General features: G+C 34.5%; 1 protein-coding gene across 1 annotated transcript in view; it reads left to right on the top strand.

Moving 5' to 3' along the window:
- The window catches only part of FAF1 (Fas associated factor 1), a 478956-nt gene that overhangs the window by 213599 nt on the left and 251690 nt on the right, over positions 1-13667 (top strand). Inside the window, exon 7 of the mRNA XM_068539848.1 lies at positions 7954-8068. Within this exon, the coding sequence (XP_068395949.1) occupies positions 7954-8068 (115 nt within the window). The remainder of the gene's footprint in view (positions 1-7953; positions 8069-13667) is intronic.

The following is a 13667-nucleotide window of genomic DNA, read 5'->3' as shown; positions in this document are numbered from 1 at the left end:
TTCCTCTTCTTAATCAGGAATTAATGACAGGTATATAGCTACATGATGATCAAATGTTCGTTTCACTACCATAATGCAATCTTAAGTTAACCTTGAAAAATCACTGTGTCATACATATTAAAATACCCATGTGCTTTCTGCGTAAGTGGATCACTAAAGTGCTCTCTCAATGTGAAATAAGCAGTCAAGACAGTAAAGACTGTTATATATATTAATGTGTTGCTTTCATCAGTACTTGACATATGGAGGCCAATAATTTATGGCTTTTTATGTTCTCAGGTATAAAAAAATGTCTGTAACTTCAGGTTTATTTATTGGGGCCTGTGTTAAAATTTGCTGTACACTAATTTTCCCCATACTGTCCTTCCCCCCCCCCCCCAAAAAAAACTGGATGGCAATATAAAATGTATTGAACTAAGTCAGTGAATTAAAATGAAGTTATTACTCACTAGAAGACAGACATTTTACAGATGACTTCTCTGTTCCTGATAAATGCTCATAGTTAAATTGGAATGGGATCCCCCCAGGCATAGGTGGACATTCATTAGCAGAATGAATGTCCAAGACTTGTGGACAGAAAAGGAAGTAGAGAAGGGATGTTCTGCTGAAACTATTTCTAGAATTTTGTTGGTGGCTTAGATATTAATGCTCAGTTATACTACTGAAAATTTTAAGGAGGTAGATTATCTATCTATCTGTTTATCTATCTATCTATCTATCTTTTTGTAGTTCCCTCTCACATGCCTCCCACTGTCCCTCCCCCAACTTGAAAATTAAGAAACTGGCTAGGAGAATTATGAGATGGTATATGTGAAAATGTCTAGCACTTTGCCACTAATTGCTTTAAAATGTTAACATTCACTGTGTTGTGTTTTTTTGCAAATAACCACCAGTTCAAAGCTTGGGGACAATGTATATGATTTTCATTACATTTCAAACATTAATTTCAGTTTGTATTTGAGGGTACAGCAACGGTAAGTTTTAATGACTGTTGTCTATTTGTAGAAACAACCATCTCGTTGTTGGTAAATACAAATATTCACACTGAAAGTAAAATCATAAAAGAGAATGAAAAATTAAAAACCGGTAAGGAGAGAATAGATGTTCTACTAAAACCATTTCTTGCATTGAGTTAAAATTCAACTGCTTTTAAAAAATTTCTACATTTGCTTACACCTTTCCTTCTCCCTCTTATTGAAGAGAAAACATGCCATTAAGGGAAACAAAAAACTGTTTTGTATTATTTCTCATCCACCTACTTTGGTAATTACCCTCAGCTATTCTGAAGGTCAAAGTTGACGTAGCATGAATGACTTTGCATTTTGAAGGTAAAAGAGAGACTGCTTGAAGGTGGATTAACTGTGGCTAACTATCCTAACCAACTATTAGAAGACACTATTGTGGAGAAAATTGCTCCTAGATGCAGCAACTAAGGGCTCAACATACTCTGCTAAGCAGCAGCTAGAATCAATTTCTATAGATAATATTTTAGCAATAAAGTCTTTGAAAATTATGCAAATCACCATAGTAAATTCCTTTACAGCCTTTGCCTCCTCCTTGGTCTAATTTAGGTATTCTTCCTCTGTATTTCCATACCACCTTAGCAAAAGTGGTATTAGAGCTCTTAGCAAATCGTACCATATGTGGATTGTAGGTTTGCTTGTCTGTGCATTCCTCAATAAACTCAATGAAGGCAGAAATAAGATCTTACTGGGTCCTCTTCCCCAGTATCTGGAGGACAAATCATAAGAGTTAGACCTTAGAAGAGTTACTACTACTTATTTTGTGTGTGACATTAAGCAAGTTACTTAACATCAGTTTCCTCATCTGTAACAAGAAAATGATAATAATAAACTTCATAAAGTTGACCCAAAGCCCTTAATGCCTGATGCATAGTAACACTCATTAAAGGCTAGCCATTATTATTAATGGCTAAGTGAATGAATCAGGCTGGAGTCTGAGGTTGCAGATAATAAAAACCATTCTCACAAGGAACATGAATGTGGTATATCAACCCCAAGCAAGATCTGTGTTAAAAAGAACCCTGTGAGCTTGGATAACATTAGGCATAATGTACAGTTATGTTCCATGCATCAGAAACGGTTTTATCTGGAGATTATCATACTAAGTGAAATTAGTCAGAGAAAGACAAATATCATATGATATCGCTTATATGTGGAAGCTAAAAAAGAATGATACAAATGAACTTATTTACAAAACAGAAACAGACTCACAGACTTAAAGAACAAACTTCTGGTTACCAGGAGGGGGAGGGGGGATAGATTGGGAGTTTGGGATTGACATGTACACACCGCTATATTTAAAATAGATAACCAACGAGGACCTACTGTAACAACCTAAATGGGAAAATTTGAAAAAGAATAGATACATGTCTATGTATAACTGAATCACTTTGCTGTACACCTGAAACTAACACAACATTGCTAATCAGTATACTCCAATATAAAATAAATAAATAAAAAGATTTTACCCTCTATCAACTCCTACAGAGAAATGAAACTAAAACATGAAAAATAACTGCCACAAAACCACCGTAGACACTTTGGTTAATGTTTTACTGTCATTGTAAGATTTTATAGTATGGGTACCCCTCTAAAGTATTCTATTTTTAATAATAGACCACCTTAAAACTTACATGTAATAAAAATTCCCACTTGGCTTTGTAAAATATAATATTCAGAGTTTTATCAGGTAAAGGTTATTTTCTTTTTTCTGAAGAGGAAACAATTTTCGGAGTAGTTAAGTGCCTAAAATAAGGGCCTGTATATGGTAGACACAAAATAAATAGTATTGAAAGAATTATTATTGTGGGGGTGGGAGACAAAGGTCAAACAACTAGTGGGGAGTGGAGCAGGAGTTCAAATGTGACTCTGTGACTCCCAAGCAGTTTAAAGCCATAAATATTTTTTCTTGCCAAACTTACCCTTCCCCAGGGCTCCTGGGAAATTGCAGAACTAGACTAAATTGGTGTTCTTCTAACGTAGTTTGGCAGTCACTGCTGGTCCTGGCAAACCTTTCTACAAAGTTATTGCACAAGTCTGCCAGTCAACATCAAGAAACCTATCTAAGGAACTGCATAAAGGCAAGCACTAAAGGTATTAAGCGTTTGTATAGATTCATATGTAAAGATAAAGGAGGATCTATCTATATAATAATCAAGACTTCTGGAATTCTGAGCTCCTTAGCCCAGCATTTGAAGCCCCCATAATGTTGGTCTTTAACGTTTTTCAAGTTTCCTGTTTCAGAAACCCTTCTTTACATCCCCTTATACTTCTTCCTCATTGCTTTCTCCACCCTTCCCTGTATTCTCCAATCTCATCTCTGCTCAAACTAGTCTATGTCTGAAATCACCTCTATTATATACTTGTCAAATTACTATACATTCTTTTTTCTTTTTTCTTTTTTTTAACATCTTTACTGGAGTGTAATTGCTTTACAATGGTGTGTTAGTTTCTGCTTTATAGCAAAGTGAATCAGTTATACATATACATATGTTCCCATATCTCTCCCCTCTTGCGTCTCCCTCCCTCCCACCCTCCCTTACCATCCATTCTTCTTCATAGTACTTCAAAGTACTCTTTTTCTTCTCCACAATCCTCACATCTGTTTTAACTCTCAGAGTAGTCTGTCTTGAGGTCAGTGATTATGTCTTTGATTCCTGTATTATTACGAATAAGAATCAAATAATTATAGAAAGAATGAATGAATTGTGAACTCCTAGCAGGCAGGGTCTTACTCATCTTTGTATCCCTAAAGCAGCCTAGCCATTTGGGAGATAGGATGCTGAAGAACATAGAATCAAATATAGTTTAAAAACTGGGTTCCATCTTTTTATAGCTGCATAACCTTGGGAAATTACTTAACCTTTCTGAACTACAATTTTGTGAGTAAAGTGGCACTTCAAAGGTAGGCTTAAAAAATGAGAATTAATAATTCTTTATATGGAGTTCCAAATATGCGGAACTATTCCTTAAGTGTTTATAGGATTGCCTTGAATCACCTTTTAGTATGCTAAGTGTCGAGGGAAATACAGATGAATAATAAAGATACTTACTCTCAAAAGGCTTGTAGTCTTGAATTCAGGACTTCCACACGTGAAACAAAGCAAACCATACAAAACACTATAAATAAGTATTAAATAAGGGATATGATACATGAATTCAGAGAAGAGGCAGTCTATAATAATACTAATGGTAGGACATGAGGTAGTCTGAAAGCTGTGCAGTATTTGGGAGGAGAGCCCTGTTTGCCTAGGTGATTTCTTTTGGCTACAAAATCTATATACTATCTGTAATAGTCCCCCTATCCATGGGGAATACATTTCAAGGCCCCCAGTGGAAGCCTGAAACCACAGAGAGTACCATATTCTACGTATGGTATGTTTTTCCCTATACAGGCGCACACCCCAGAGATATCGTGGATTCAATTCCAGACCACTGTGATAAAGCAAATATTGTAATAAAGTGAGTCACATGAATTTTTGGTTTCCCAGTGCATCTAAACTTATGTTTGCACTATACTGTAGCCTGTTAAGTGTTCAATAGCATTATGTCTAAAAAAAAACAATGTACCTACCTTAATTAAAAACTAATGCTGTTGGAAAAATGATGCCAATAGTCTTGCTCAGTGCGGGGTTGCCACAAACCTTCAACTTGTAAAAAACACACAGTCTGTGAAGCGAAATAAAGCAGAGTGCAATATAATGAGGTATGCCTGTACATACACACCTATGATAAAGTTTAATTTATAACAGGCACAGTAAGAGATGAACAACAATAACTAATAATAGAAAAATTATGACAATGTGCTATAGTAAAAGTTATGTGAATGCAGACTTTCTCTCAAAATATCTTACTGGACAAATATGATGCCTTTTCCATCTTAAGCACTTATCACGCACTGTAGCCATAACTTTTGCATGTAGAGGTGAGACAGCAAAACTAGCACAGACTTCTTTTTCCTTCTTCACAATTTCATTGGTAGAAGATTCATTCTTACTGTTGATCTTAGCAACCTCAGCATACAATTTTTTTTTAACTTTCACCTTTTCACTTAAAGGAAGTACTTTATGGCTCCTCTTCGGCAGATCCGAATTGCCAGCATCGCTACTCTTGTGCTTTGGGGCCATTATTAAGTAAAATAAGGGTTGCTTGAATACAAGCACTATGATAGTCTATCTGATAACCAAGATAACTGCTAAGTGACTAAGGGGCAGGGTATTCTGGACGTAGGGATGATTCATGGCCCAGGTAGGATGGATCAGGAGGGCGTGAGATTTCATCACTCCACTCAGAACAGCCTGCAATTTAAAACTTATGAATTGTTTATTTTTGTAATTTTCCATTTAATGTTTTCAGACCTTGGTTAACTGCAGGTAACTGAAATTGCAGAAACGGAAACTGAAGATAAGCGGGGGGGGGGGGGGGGGAGGCAGGGCAGGCTCCTGTATGTGCTGTCGACTCTCCTGATCCGAGCTCTCTTACTTGACCCTCAACTCTTATACACAGCTGTACATGATATCTCTTTTTGGATCTCTAATAGGCACCTTAAACTTTGATATATATATAACTTCACTCTCAAATTTTCTACCTAACCTGTTCTTAACCCAGGTTTCCTTGTTAAATGCAATTCCATCTCTCCATTTGCTCCGACCACCTTGGAGTTATATTTTTCTCTCACATTCCATCAGTAAGTTGTCTGGCTTCTACCTCTAAAATACATCTGAACCTGACAACCCTTCACTCTCTGCCTCTATAGTTAGCGTAAGCCACCATCACTTCTTGCTGGGACTAGCCCTGCCTTGACTCTTTTCACACTGTAGCCAGAGCAACCAGAATAATGTTGTATAAATGTACGTGTAAGTCAGATCTTAACCATTTCCCAGTGTAAAACCTTCCAATGGCTTTCCTTTGCAATTACTATAAATACCAAGTTCTTTACTGTGGTCTACAAGGACCTACATGATCAGATTCCTGCTATCTCTTTCTTATACTAGCCTCAACTTAAATGTCATTTCCTCAGAGATGTCTTCCCCAACTATTATGTTGAAAATAATTTCCTTCCCCCCCCCACCCCTCTGCTACCTTTTATAATCCTGTTTATTTTCTTCATAGCACTTAGCATTCTCTAAAGTTACTTATTCATTTACTTGAGTATTGTTTCCTTTACTAGAATATAAGTTTCATGAAAGCAGGGACCATTTTTTTTGTTGTTCATAACTGTGTCCCTAGCAACTGGGACGGTGTCATAAACATAGGTATGTGCTCAACAAATATATGTTAACTGAGTGAATGAACAGGCTGTGTTCTTCCATGTATTATTTCCTAGTCTAAAAAGTGCCACCCATCTCCCTTCCCCAAATAAAACAAAAATTTAGTCCCTTCCAATTAATAAACTCTAAGGTCCTACTTATCCTTTATATTCCAATTTATATTTTTATTCTCCTCTGAAGCTTTCCCTTAACCCTTTCCCCCTCTCACTGAGGCAAAGTTAAACACTTCCTTCTTGGTTTTCATTGTATTTTTTTTCAATTTCTCAGTTGTATCTATTACATTATACTATGGCTGTCTACGTGTCTGTCTACCCTCATTAGATTGTGAAGGTGTTCATGGACAGGAACTGTGTATTATTTGGGTTGGTTTCCTTAGCATCTGGAGTAATGCGAGGCATTCAGTTAATGTAGATAAATAAGTGAATCAAAATCAAAATCTTAGTTCCCATGGTAGTTTTCCAGAAGGCAACATTGCTGTGTAAAATACAAAGATGAGTAAGACTCTTGCCTTCTGAAAATTTACAGTTTATTCATTATTAAATAAATATTTATCTGCAGTGTGCCAGGCATTATGCTTAAGTGGTAAGGATCAAAGACAAAGGTCCCTGCCTAAAGAAACTCTACTTTAGTGGGGTATTATTTCCCTTGATTTTGATCAATAATATTTCATGCTGTATATAGGTGTTTCCTAGGTATTTTGAATCTGTAATTTACCTCTGAACTCGATGGGCGACACTGGGACACACAGATTAACTGCGTAATTCTAATCTTATGTTGAATGTATATTTATCACATAGTTACATATTGGCAAAGGAGGAGTGATGAAGGCCAGAACCGTATATTTTTTTTGCTTCTAAAGCATAGCATGGAAGAGAGACTAGCACTGCACTTGAGACTAGCAGTACAGATTGTTCATACATAATGGTGACAGATTTTTATTTTCATTGCCGATGGTGCTTTTTAATATTGTTATAAACAAATAGAACCATGGCTTATTTTTCTTAATTGATGTGGCTAAATTCATTTATTCTTCATGTTTCTGACACATTTCTTACATTTTAGAACTTTGGCACAGAGTTTAATATTGCTCTGAATTCTCCTATTTCTGAATTCTCGGTATTTCTGACTTGTAAGTGAAAGCACAAGTATTTTGAAGGAATTTCGGTATAGCAATTAAAGTTCTGTAGATTTCAGTACTTTCTCAATTTTTACTGAAACTGTATTTCTATACCTATATGACACTCATGAGTATAAACAATAGTTTCAAATTTCTGTTCTTCCAGAACTGCTGTTTCATTTGGAATTGAACCACAGTTTTTGAGTATACATTTTAGTAGCATATTTGGAATTTAATATAATTGACAAATTTGCCTCTCTTGGAGAAAATACATATGCAGACAGTAGCACATGACTTGTCGAAATTCTTATGTATGCAAAGTATCTATACCTGAAGTTTAAAAACACCTTGGTAGAGAAGGAGTTAACAGGTTAGCTCCCCTTGGTTGTTCTCAGCTTGCTCTCTTGCCTTTAGGAGCTGCAAAGATGATAACATTGGGCCCGGACATGCCTGTGTGGAGGTTATGGTACTCCTGGGGTTTTTGCAGCTAACCATAAAGCAAGCTAGAACTTGTTCATCTCAGAGTTCCTTGTTTTTCTTTCAGCCCTTTCAGTGCCCTGCAGGAGTCATTAAATCAAAACTTCATGCTGATCATCACCCACCGAGAAGTCCAGCGGGAGTACAACCTGAACTTCTCAGGAAGCAGTACCATTCAAGAGGTGAGTTATGTCTCACAGCTAAGGAATAAAGGTAGCTCATTATAGCTAATGTTGACCCTGTTAAAGAGAGGGCTTATGTGTTCTGGTTGGAAACTCTCTTTATGTTTCATTATTGGGTTTTTAATTTTAATTAACTTGAGCATCAGTGATTACTGTAGATACATTAAATGACTTGACCTAGAAAGACGTTGTAAATGAAAGCTCTTGATAATTCTTAAAATAGTCAACTTTTAAAACCCTGCTTAAAATAGCACATTGTTATATATTTCATAGTTTTATAGTAATTATTCAGAATATTAATTTGGAGATTATCGACAGCATGCATTTTCAAACATGCGTATACTTTATTTGAAAGGTTGCTCTCAAATATATTATTTATAGAGTGTATCCTGCCTATTTCCAAAAGGAATTGAGGAGGCTTTTCTTAAGCAGTTGAATTCCAGCCTTGGGCAGTATTCCTGAGATGCTGTAGGGAACCCAGTCATTTAGCTCAGAGTATCTAAGAAGAATCTATTTATAGTGTCAATATTTTCATCAATGTGACCAACCAGGGCCACTGTTTCAAAAAGAACCTCCCCCAAGAGAGAAGAGGTAACTTCTTGTCTGTGGCCCCACCCACCTAAAAGCTAGTAATTTATCTGCTTTGGGGGGGGGAAATGTGTAAGGCTATGGCAAGACTTGTGTTTAGAGACAGTGAAATGATGACTATGTCACATTACCCCCTTGTAAGTTATGAAGACAACAGTCATTGTCCACTCATGTTTTTATAAAGAAAATTAATCTTGTTTAATCTTAGATTATTTCATAAATTTTTTCTTGGACTACATTGCTTCAACTAATTATTAATGTCATATTGAAAGAACAAGTTGTTTTCACCCTAATCATTTTCCGGAAGTATATGAATTGTTTCAGTAATGGCTGAACTGTTAATGGTTTTTCTTTTTTCATGTGTTATCAATAAATTTCAACTTCTGAATGTGGCGTAAATAACTCATTACTTGAAGTTTATTTTCTCTGTTTATCACTTGAATAGTTTGTTGACTAGTAACTAAGATCTTTAAGATTTTTCTTGGCCCCTAATTTGAATCATAGGTTTAAATTATTTGATTTTTTTCAGGATTTTAAATATATTAATTGCCATTTCATTTTTAATCTCTATAATGGATGTTCTGTTCTCTAAATTTAAAATTTTAATTCCTTGAAGAATCATTGTCGTTTTTATATTGAAAATAATGTTTAACTCTGGTCCTATCGCAGAGTTATTCTGGGAACCTCATGATTATGAAATTTAAATTATACATTGAATAAAATTAAATAAGAAATTCAGTTTCAAAATAAATAACCCCAGTTTAATCAAGAACAGCAAAGATAATAAGAGGTAAATTTCATTCTGTGGTTGATTTCCTTTTTTAAGTTGAAGACTAGTATATCGCATGAAGGGTACATATAGACTGCCTTATTTTTTTTTTCTGATTGAAATATTTATAGCCAGAATTTTACCTTTTTTTGTTTTTTTGCGTTTTTGTTCTAACATTTCCAGTTTCTATAGTTTAAGTGTGTTTCAACTTTCTCCCACAAGAGGGCAGAGAGGACTATTAAACTGATAGTCTAAAAATGCCATTCAGTGTTTTCAAATTAGCTTCTCTTATATTAACAAAAAGGAGCATAATAGCCAAGTTATTGTTTGATTTACAGATAATTGGCATATTGCAGGGAGGAGACTTAATTTCACCCTTTTAAATTAAACAGGGAGATTTAAAAAGACATAAAATATTCATTAATGTTCGGTGATTATAAAGTAGTGGCATATATTTATTTTGCCTTTATTACTGTTTCGATGGGAAAATACTGCAAATATTTCCGAAATCGAGTTGGCCATACTGACAAGTTGAAATGTTTAAGCAGCGTTAATGCAATCTGCTCACACCTGATATCCTATGCAGAATGATTCAAAATGACTACATCAATTATTAAAAGAAATATTTAAAATTCTGTAAATGTGCCATTGTGTGCCACAGTTGGCTGAAACTGTTCTCTGCGTCCTGCCATTTAGATTACCAAATACATTTTAAGCTTCAAGGACTTGAAAACAGTAAATCTTTTTATACCATTTCTAAATGAAAAGAGTCCTGAAAATATTTTTGCGGACAAATATTCTTATGTATTTCTCAACAAGAGTTTGGTTTCTTCTTTTTTCCTTTTTTTATCTTTTAAAAGTTGATTTAAAATAATATTTTGAAATGCTAGTTGCCAGGAAAAAAATAAATGCAGTTGTTTCTAATATCTGTTGCTTTTCTGTAGGCAGACAGGTAGACATAAGCTCTTTTATTCTGTACAGTTTAGAAAAGGAATGTGTATTATACTCTCTAAGCCTAGGGTCACACTCTGTAGGCCTAATTCTAAGACTTTTCTCCTTCAACTTGTGGAATACCTGGAATGGGGTTCAAGGAGGACAAGATGCTCTTATGCTACAGCCATGCAACCCACAGTGACACTTAAGTACATGTATTTTTGTTGTTGCATGATTGAAAGTCAGGTTGCAACACAATAAAAATATAATCTTGAAATGATTTTGCAGTGTTATTTTATAAATGCTAGAATTTTTGCTATTAATTTGGAAGCTTAATGATACCATATATCCTAACTTGTAAATTAACTTTTGTCACCAGTTTCAGAAATCTTTTTTCAGTGTTGTTTAATAGGTTCAAGAATGAATTCCGACCAACATATAAGAGAAAAGGAAGAAATTAAAAAAAAAAACAACTGATTTTATTTTCCAGTGTAGTTGTATATTATTTTTGTTGTAGGTGGGAAAAAAAATACCATTTTCTGGTATTTTTAATTTTTGAAAGCCTTGCATTTTTAAAGGAAAGCTCTTGTAATATTTTCCCCCAGAGGGAAAGTTCTATTAAATGAAATAGGATTGACAAAGGCACTATAATTTCAACTTTTAATTAACAAAATACATTTTTAAAAATACTGACTTAGAAAATAGAACTTAGCTGCAGTTTGAATTTTAAATAACTCTTCAGTGACCATATGTTCATGCAAGTTAGTGGTGATAAACCGATAGTTGTACAAGTGTTTGTTCATTCTGTCTCTGTGGTCTCTTGCCTCACAATGCATGACTTATATCCTTTGGGTGCTCTAGACTTTAATTTAAGCTAGTTAGATATTGAGGTTATTTTTTTTTAAGCTCTTTACAAATCCTTCCACTTACATTATCCTCCTACTTGAGGAAAAGGCAATGATAGTATAAAAAGGTCAGAATGGAGGGTTGCAAGTAGTCATAAGAATAAAAATCCTTTCCCTTTATCCATTATGACAAAATAGTTTATAAAAGTTATCAAATAATGTAACAATAACTTTGTGACATCTGTCTTTCTACCTTTTTGGATCCTTAATTAGCTAGTTGACACACTTTAAATTAGTGAATTTCCCTGAAAATTTAAACAAGCTTACCTTATTTTAATGAATTTTCTACACTGAGAATTTAGATTTTTGAACAGTTAATTGTACAGATTTCAGTAATTCTGATTTTTAAAGATCTGTGGCTACAAATGCACTTGGGATTGGTTAAATTAGGGGGAAAAAAGATTGATTTGCCTACTTCAGATCCTAAACCCAGGTGTGGAAAAGGAAATAAAGTCCCTGAAATCAAGCCAACTTTTCTTGGAAACTAATTCTTTGTTGTCCATCTTACTATTGGAAAAGCTCCTATTAGACAAAATGTCCACTTTTCTTTATAGATGTCATACAAACTTAAGGAATACACACACGACCCAGAATAACACTGATAAAAAAACAAAGTATTTTTGGTACGGAATCATGGAGTATTCCTTATCTCTTACAGTGAGAAACACTATGAAGAAACACTATTGGAATTATTTAAATCCTTTTCTGAGTTTCACTTTACCCTAGAATTCTCACTGTTCTTATTAATGTTTATTTAGTTCTCAATGGGAATTAAAGGGAAAAATCGACAACCTATAAAGATATATCTTGCATGGAATAGTAAAACATTTCACTACTAATACTAGCATTTGTTAAGTGGGAAGGCACTAGTTTTGAATTAGCAACAAGAAGTGAACTAAATAAATCATACCGGTCCTTAAAAATAATGTTGGCTAAATAATTGTGAAATCATGAGACTAATTCTGATTCTGCAAATTTGAAACTCCTGTTGGGTTTTTTGTGTCTATTTTTCTCTTGCTACTTTCTCAACTTGCTTGACTAATACATATTTCAAACTCTTCTCCTTTAATGCTGGACGTTGTTAACAGTACATTTGTAGTCTTTTACAGATTATACTAAAGAGCAATTTTCTAGTAGTGAGTTGACTAAAACTTCTTAACTAACATGCCCTTTCTGTATATGTTTTACGTATAGTTTGTTTGTTTATTTTTTGGTTTGTTTGTTTTCCAGTATGGAGAGGGTGGGGGCTGCTGGCACAGAACCTGAAGAGTAGAGAGATAAGAATGTGCATATGCAATGGGGTAAATTAAATTGTGTGCTTATTTAATTAAAAGTTTATGTGGTTTATTTTTACTGTAAGATGAATGGCATATATAAGCTCAATTAGAATGAACCCATTTTAATTAGCGTGTATCATAGTTTGATTTTTAAAAATTTGAAATCACATATGACATCTTAGGAAGAATGAAAGAGAGATAATTTCTTAAGCAACTGGGCAATGAATTTGAGCCTTTTTTCAGCTTTCAGAAAAGGAGACTATGAGTTTCTTTTGCATGTATATGATAAGTTTCAAGTTGCACTTTGTTACTGAGATCTGTTGAAGTTATACCACTTCAAATGAATAAATCAGTAATGATCATTTTATATACTTTAGGGTTTTCTGTGATGCTTAATAAATTATCCCCTTAGGAAATAAATTTAAGTGATATTTACAATGCAGCTATTTGGAACTGACAAGTCTTTCTTTCCCTCTGAAAGTATTTTAGAATAATCTCTATTGGACACTTTTTTTTTAGCCATGTAAGTATTTCTTCACCTACATTTCAAGAAGGTAGAAACAATGAAATTTTGTTAAGAGTCGACGGTGCTTTAGACCTTTGTTACTTAAGATATGTGTATCCTAACAGCTTCTTGGCGGACTGTATTTCATAATCTGTGCTTTGTGTGTTGGTAGTTTTAAAATGCCTGGGTTAAGAGATATTATGTTCAGTTATCAGAAACTAATAAACATAAGACATTTTTATATGCAAGAAAAGGCAGAGAGTAAATAATTGCACTGGTGACCAATACTGTAATAATCCTGTTTTACAATATGCACTTGACAGGTTGTAATAGTGCTAATTGAAGAGACTAATTCACACTTGCTTCATTCTATTCAAAGGCAAAATCAGCAGCTTGTTTTGCTTTTGACCAGATGGTCCTCATGAACACCTACTGTGCACTTTAAGTGCTTTACTAGAATTACAAAGGCTGGGGGCTGCGTTCGACTCCAAATGATTTGAGGAGTGAGAGGGAGAGAGAGAGAGGGGGGAAAAAAAACCCTCTGTGCTCAATGGATTTGGTGCAAGTAAATTAATTCTAGTGGACCCATTACACATTGAGCCCCCTTTTCAAAGCTCTGAGC

The sequence above is a fragment of the Eschrichtius robustus genome, chromosome 3, assembly GCF_028021215.1.
Source record: "Eschrichtius robustus isolate mEscRob2 chromosome 3, mEscRob2.pri, whole genome shotgun sequence".
NCBI lineage: Eukaryota > Metazoa > Chordata > Mammalia > Artiodactyla > Eschrichtiidae > Eschrichtius > Eschrichtius robustus.
The sequence above is the reverse complement of the archived record's forward strand: the minus strand, read 5'-3'. Positions and strand labels throughout refer to the sequence as shown.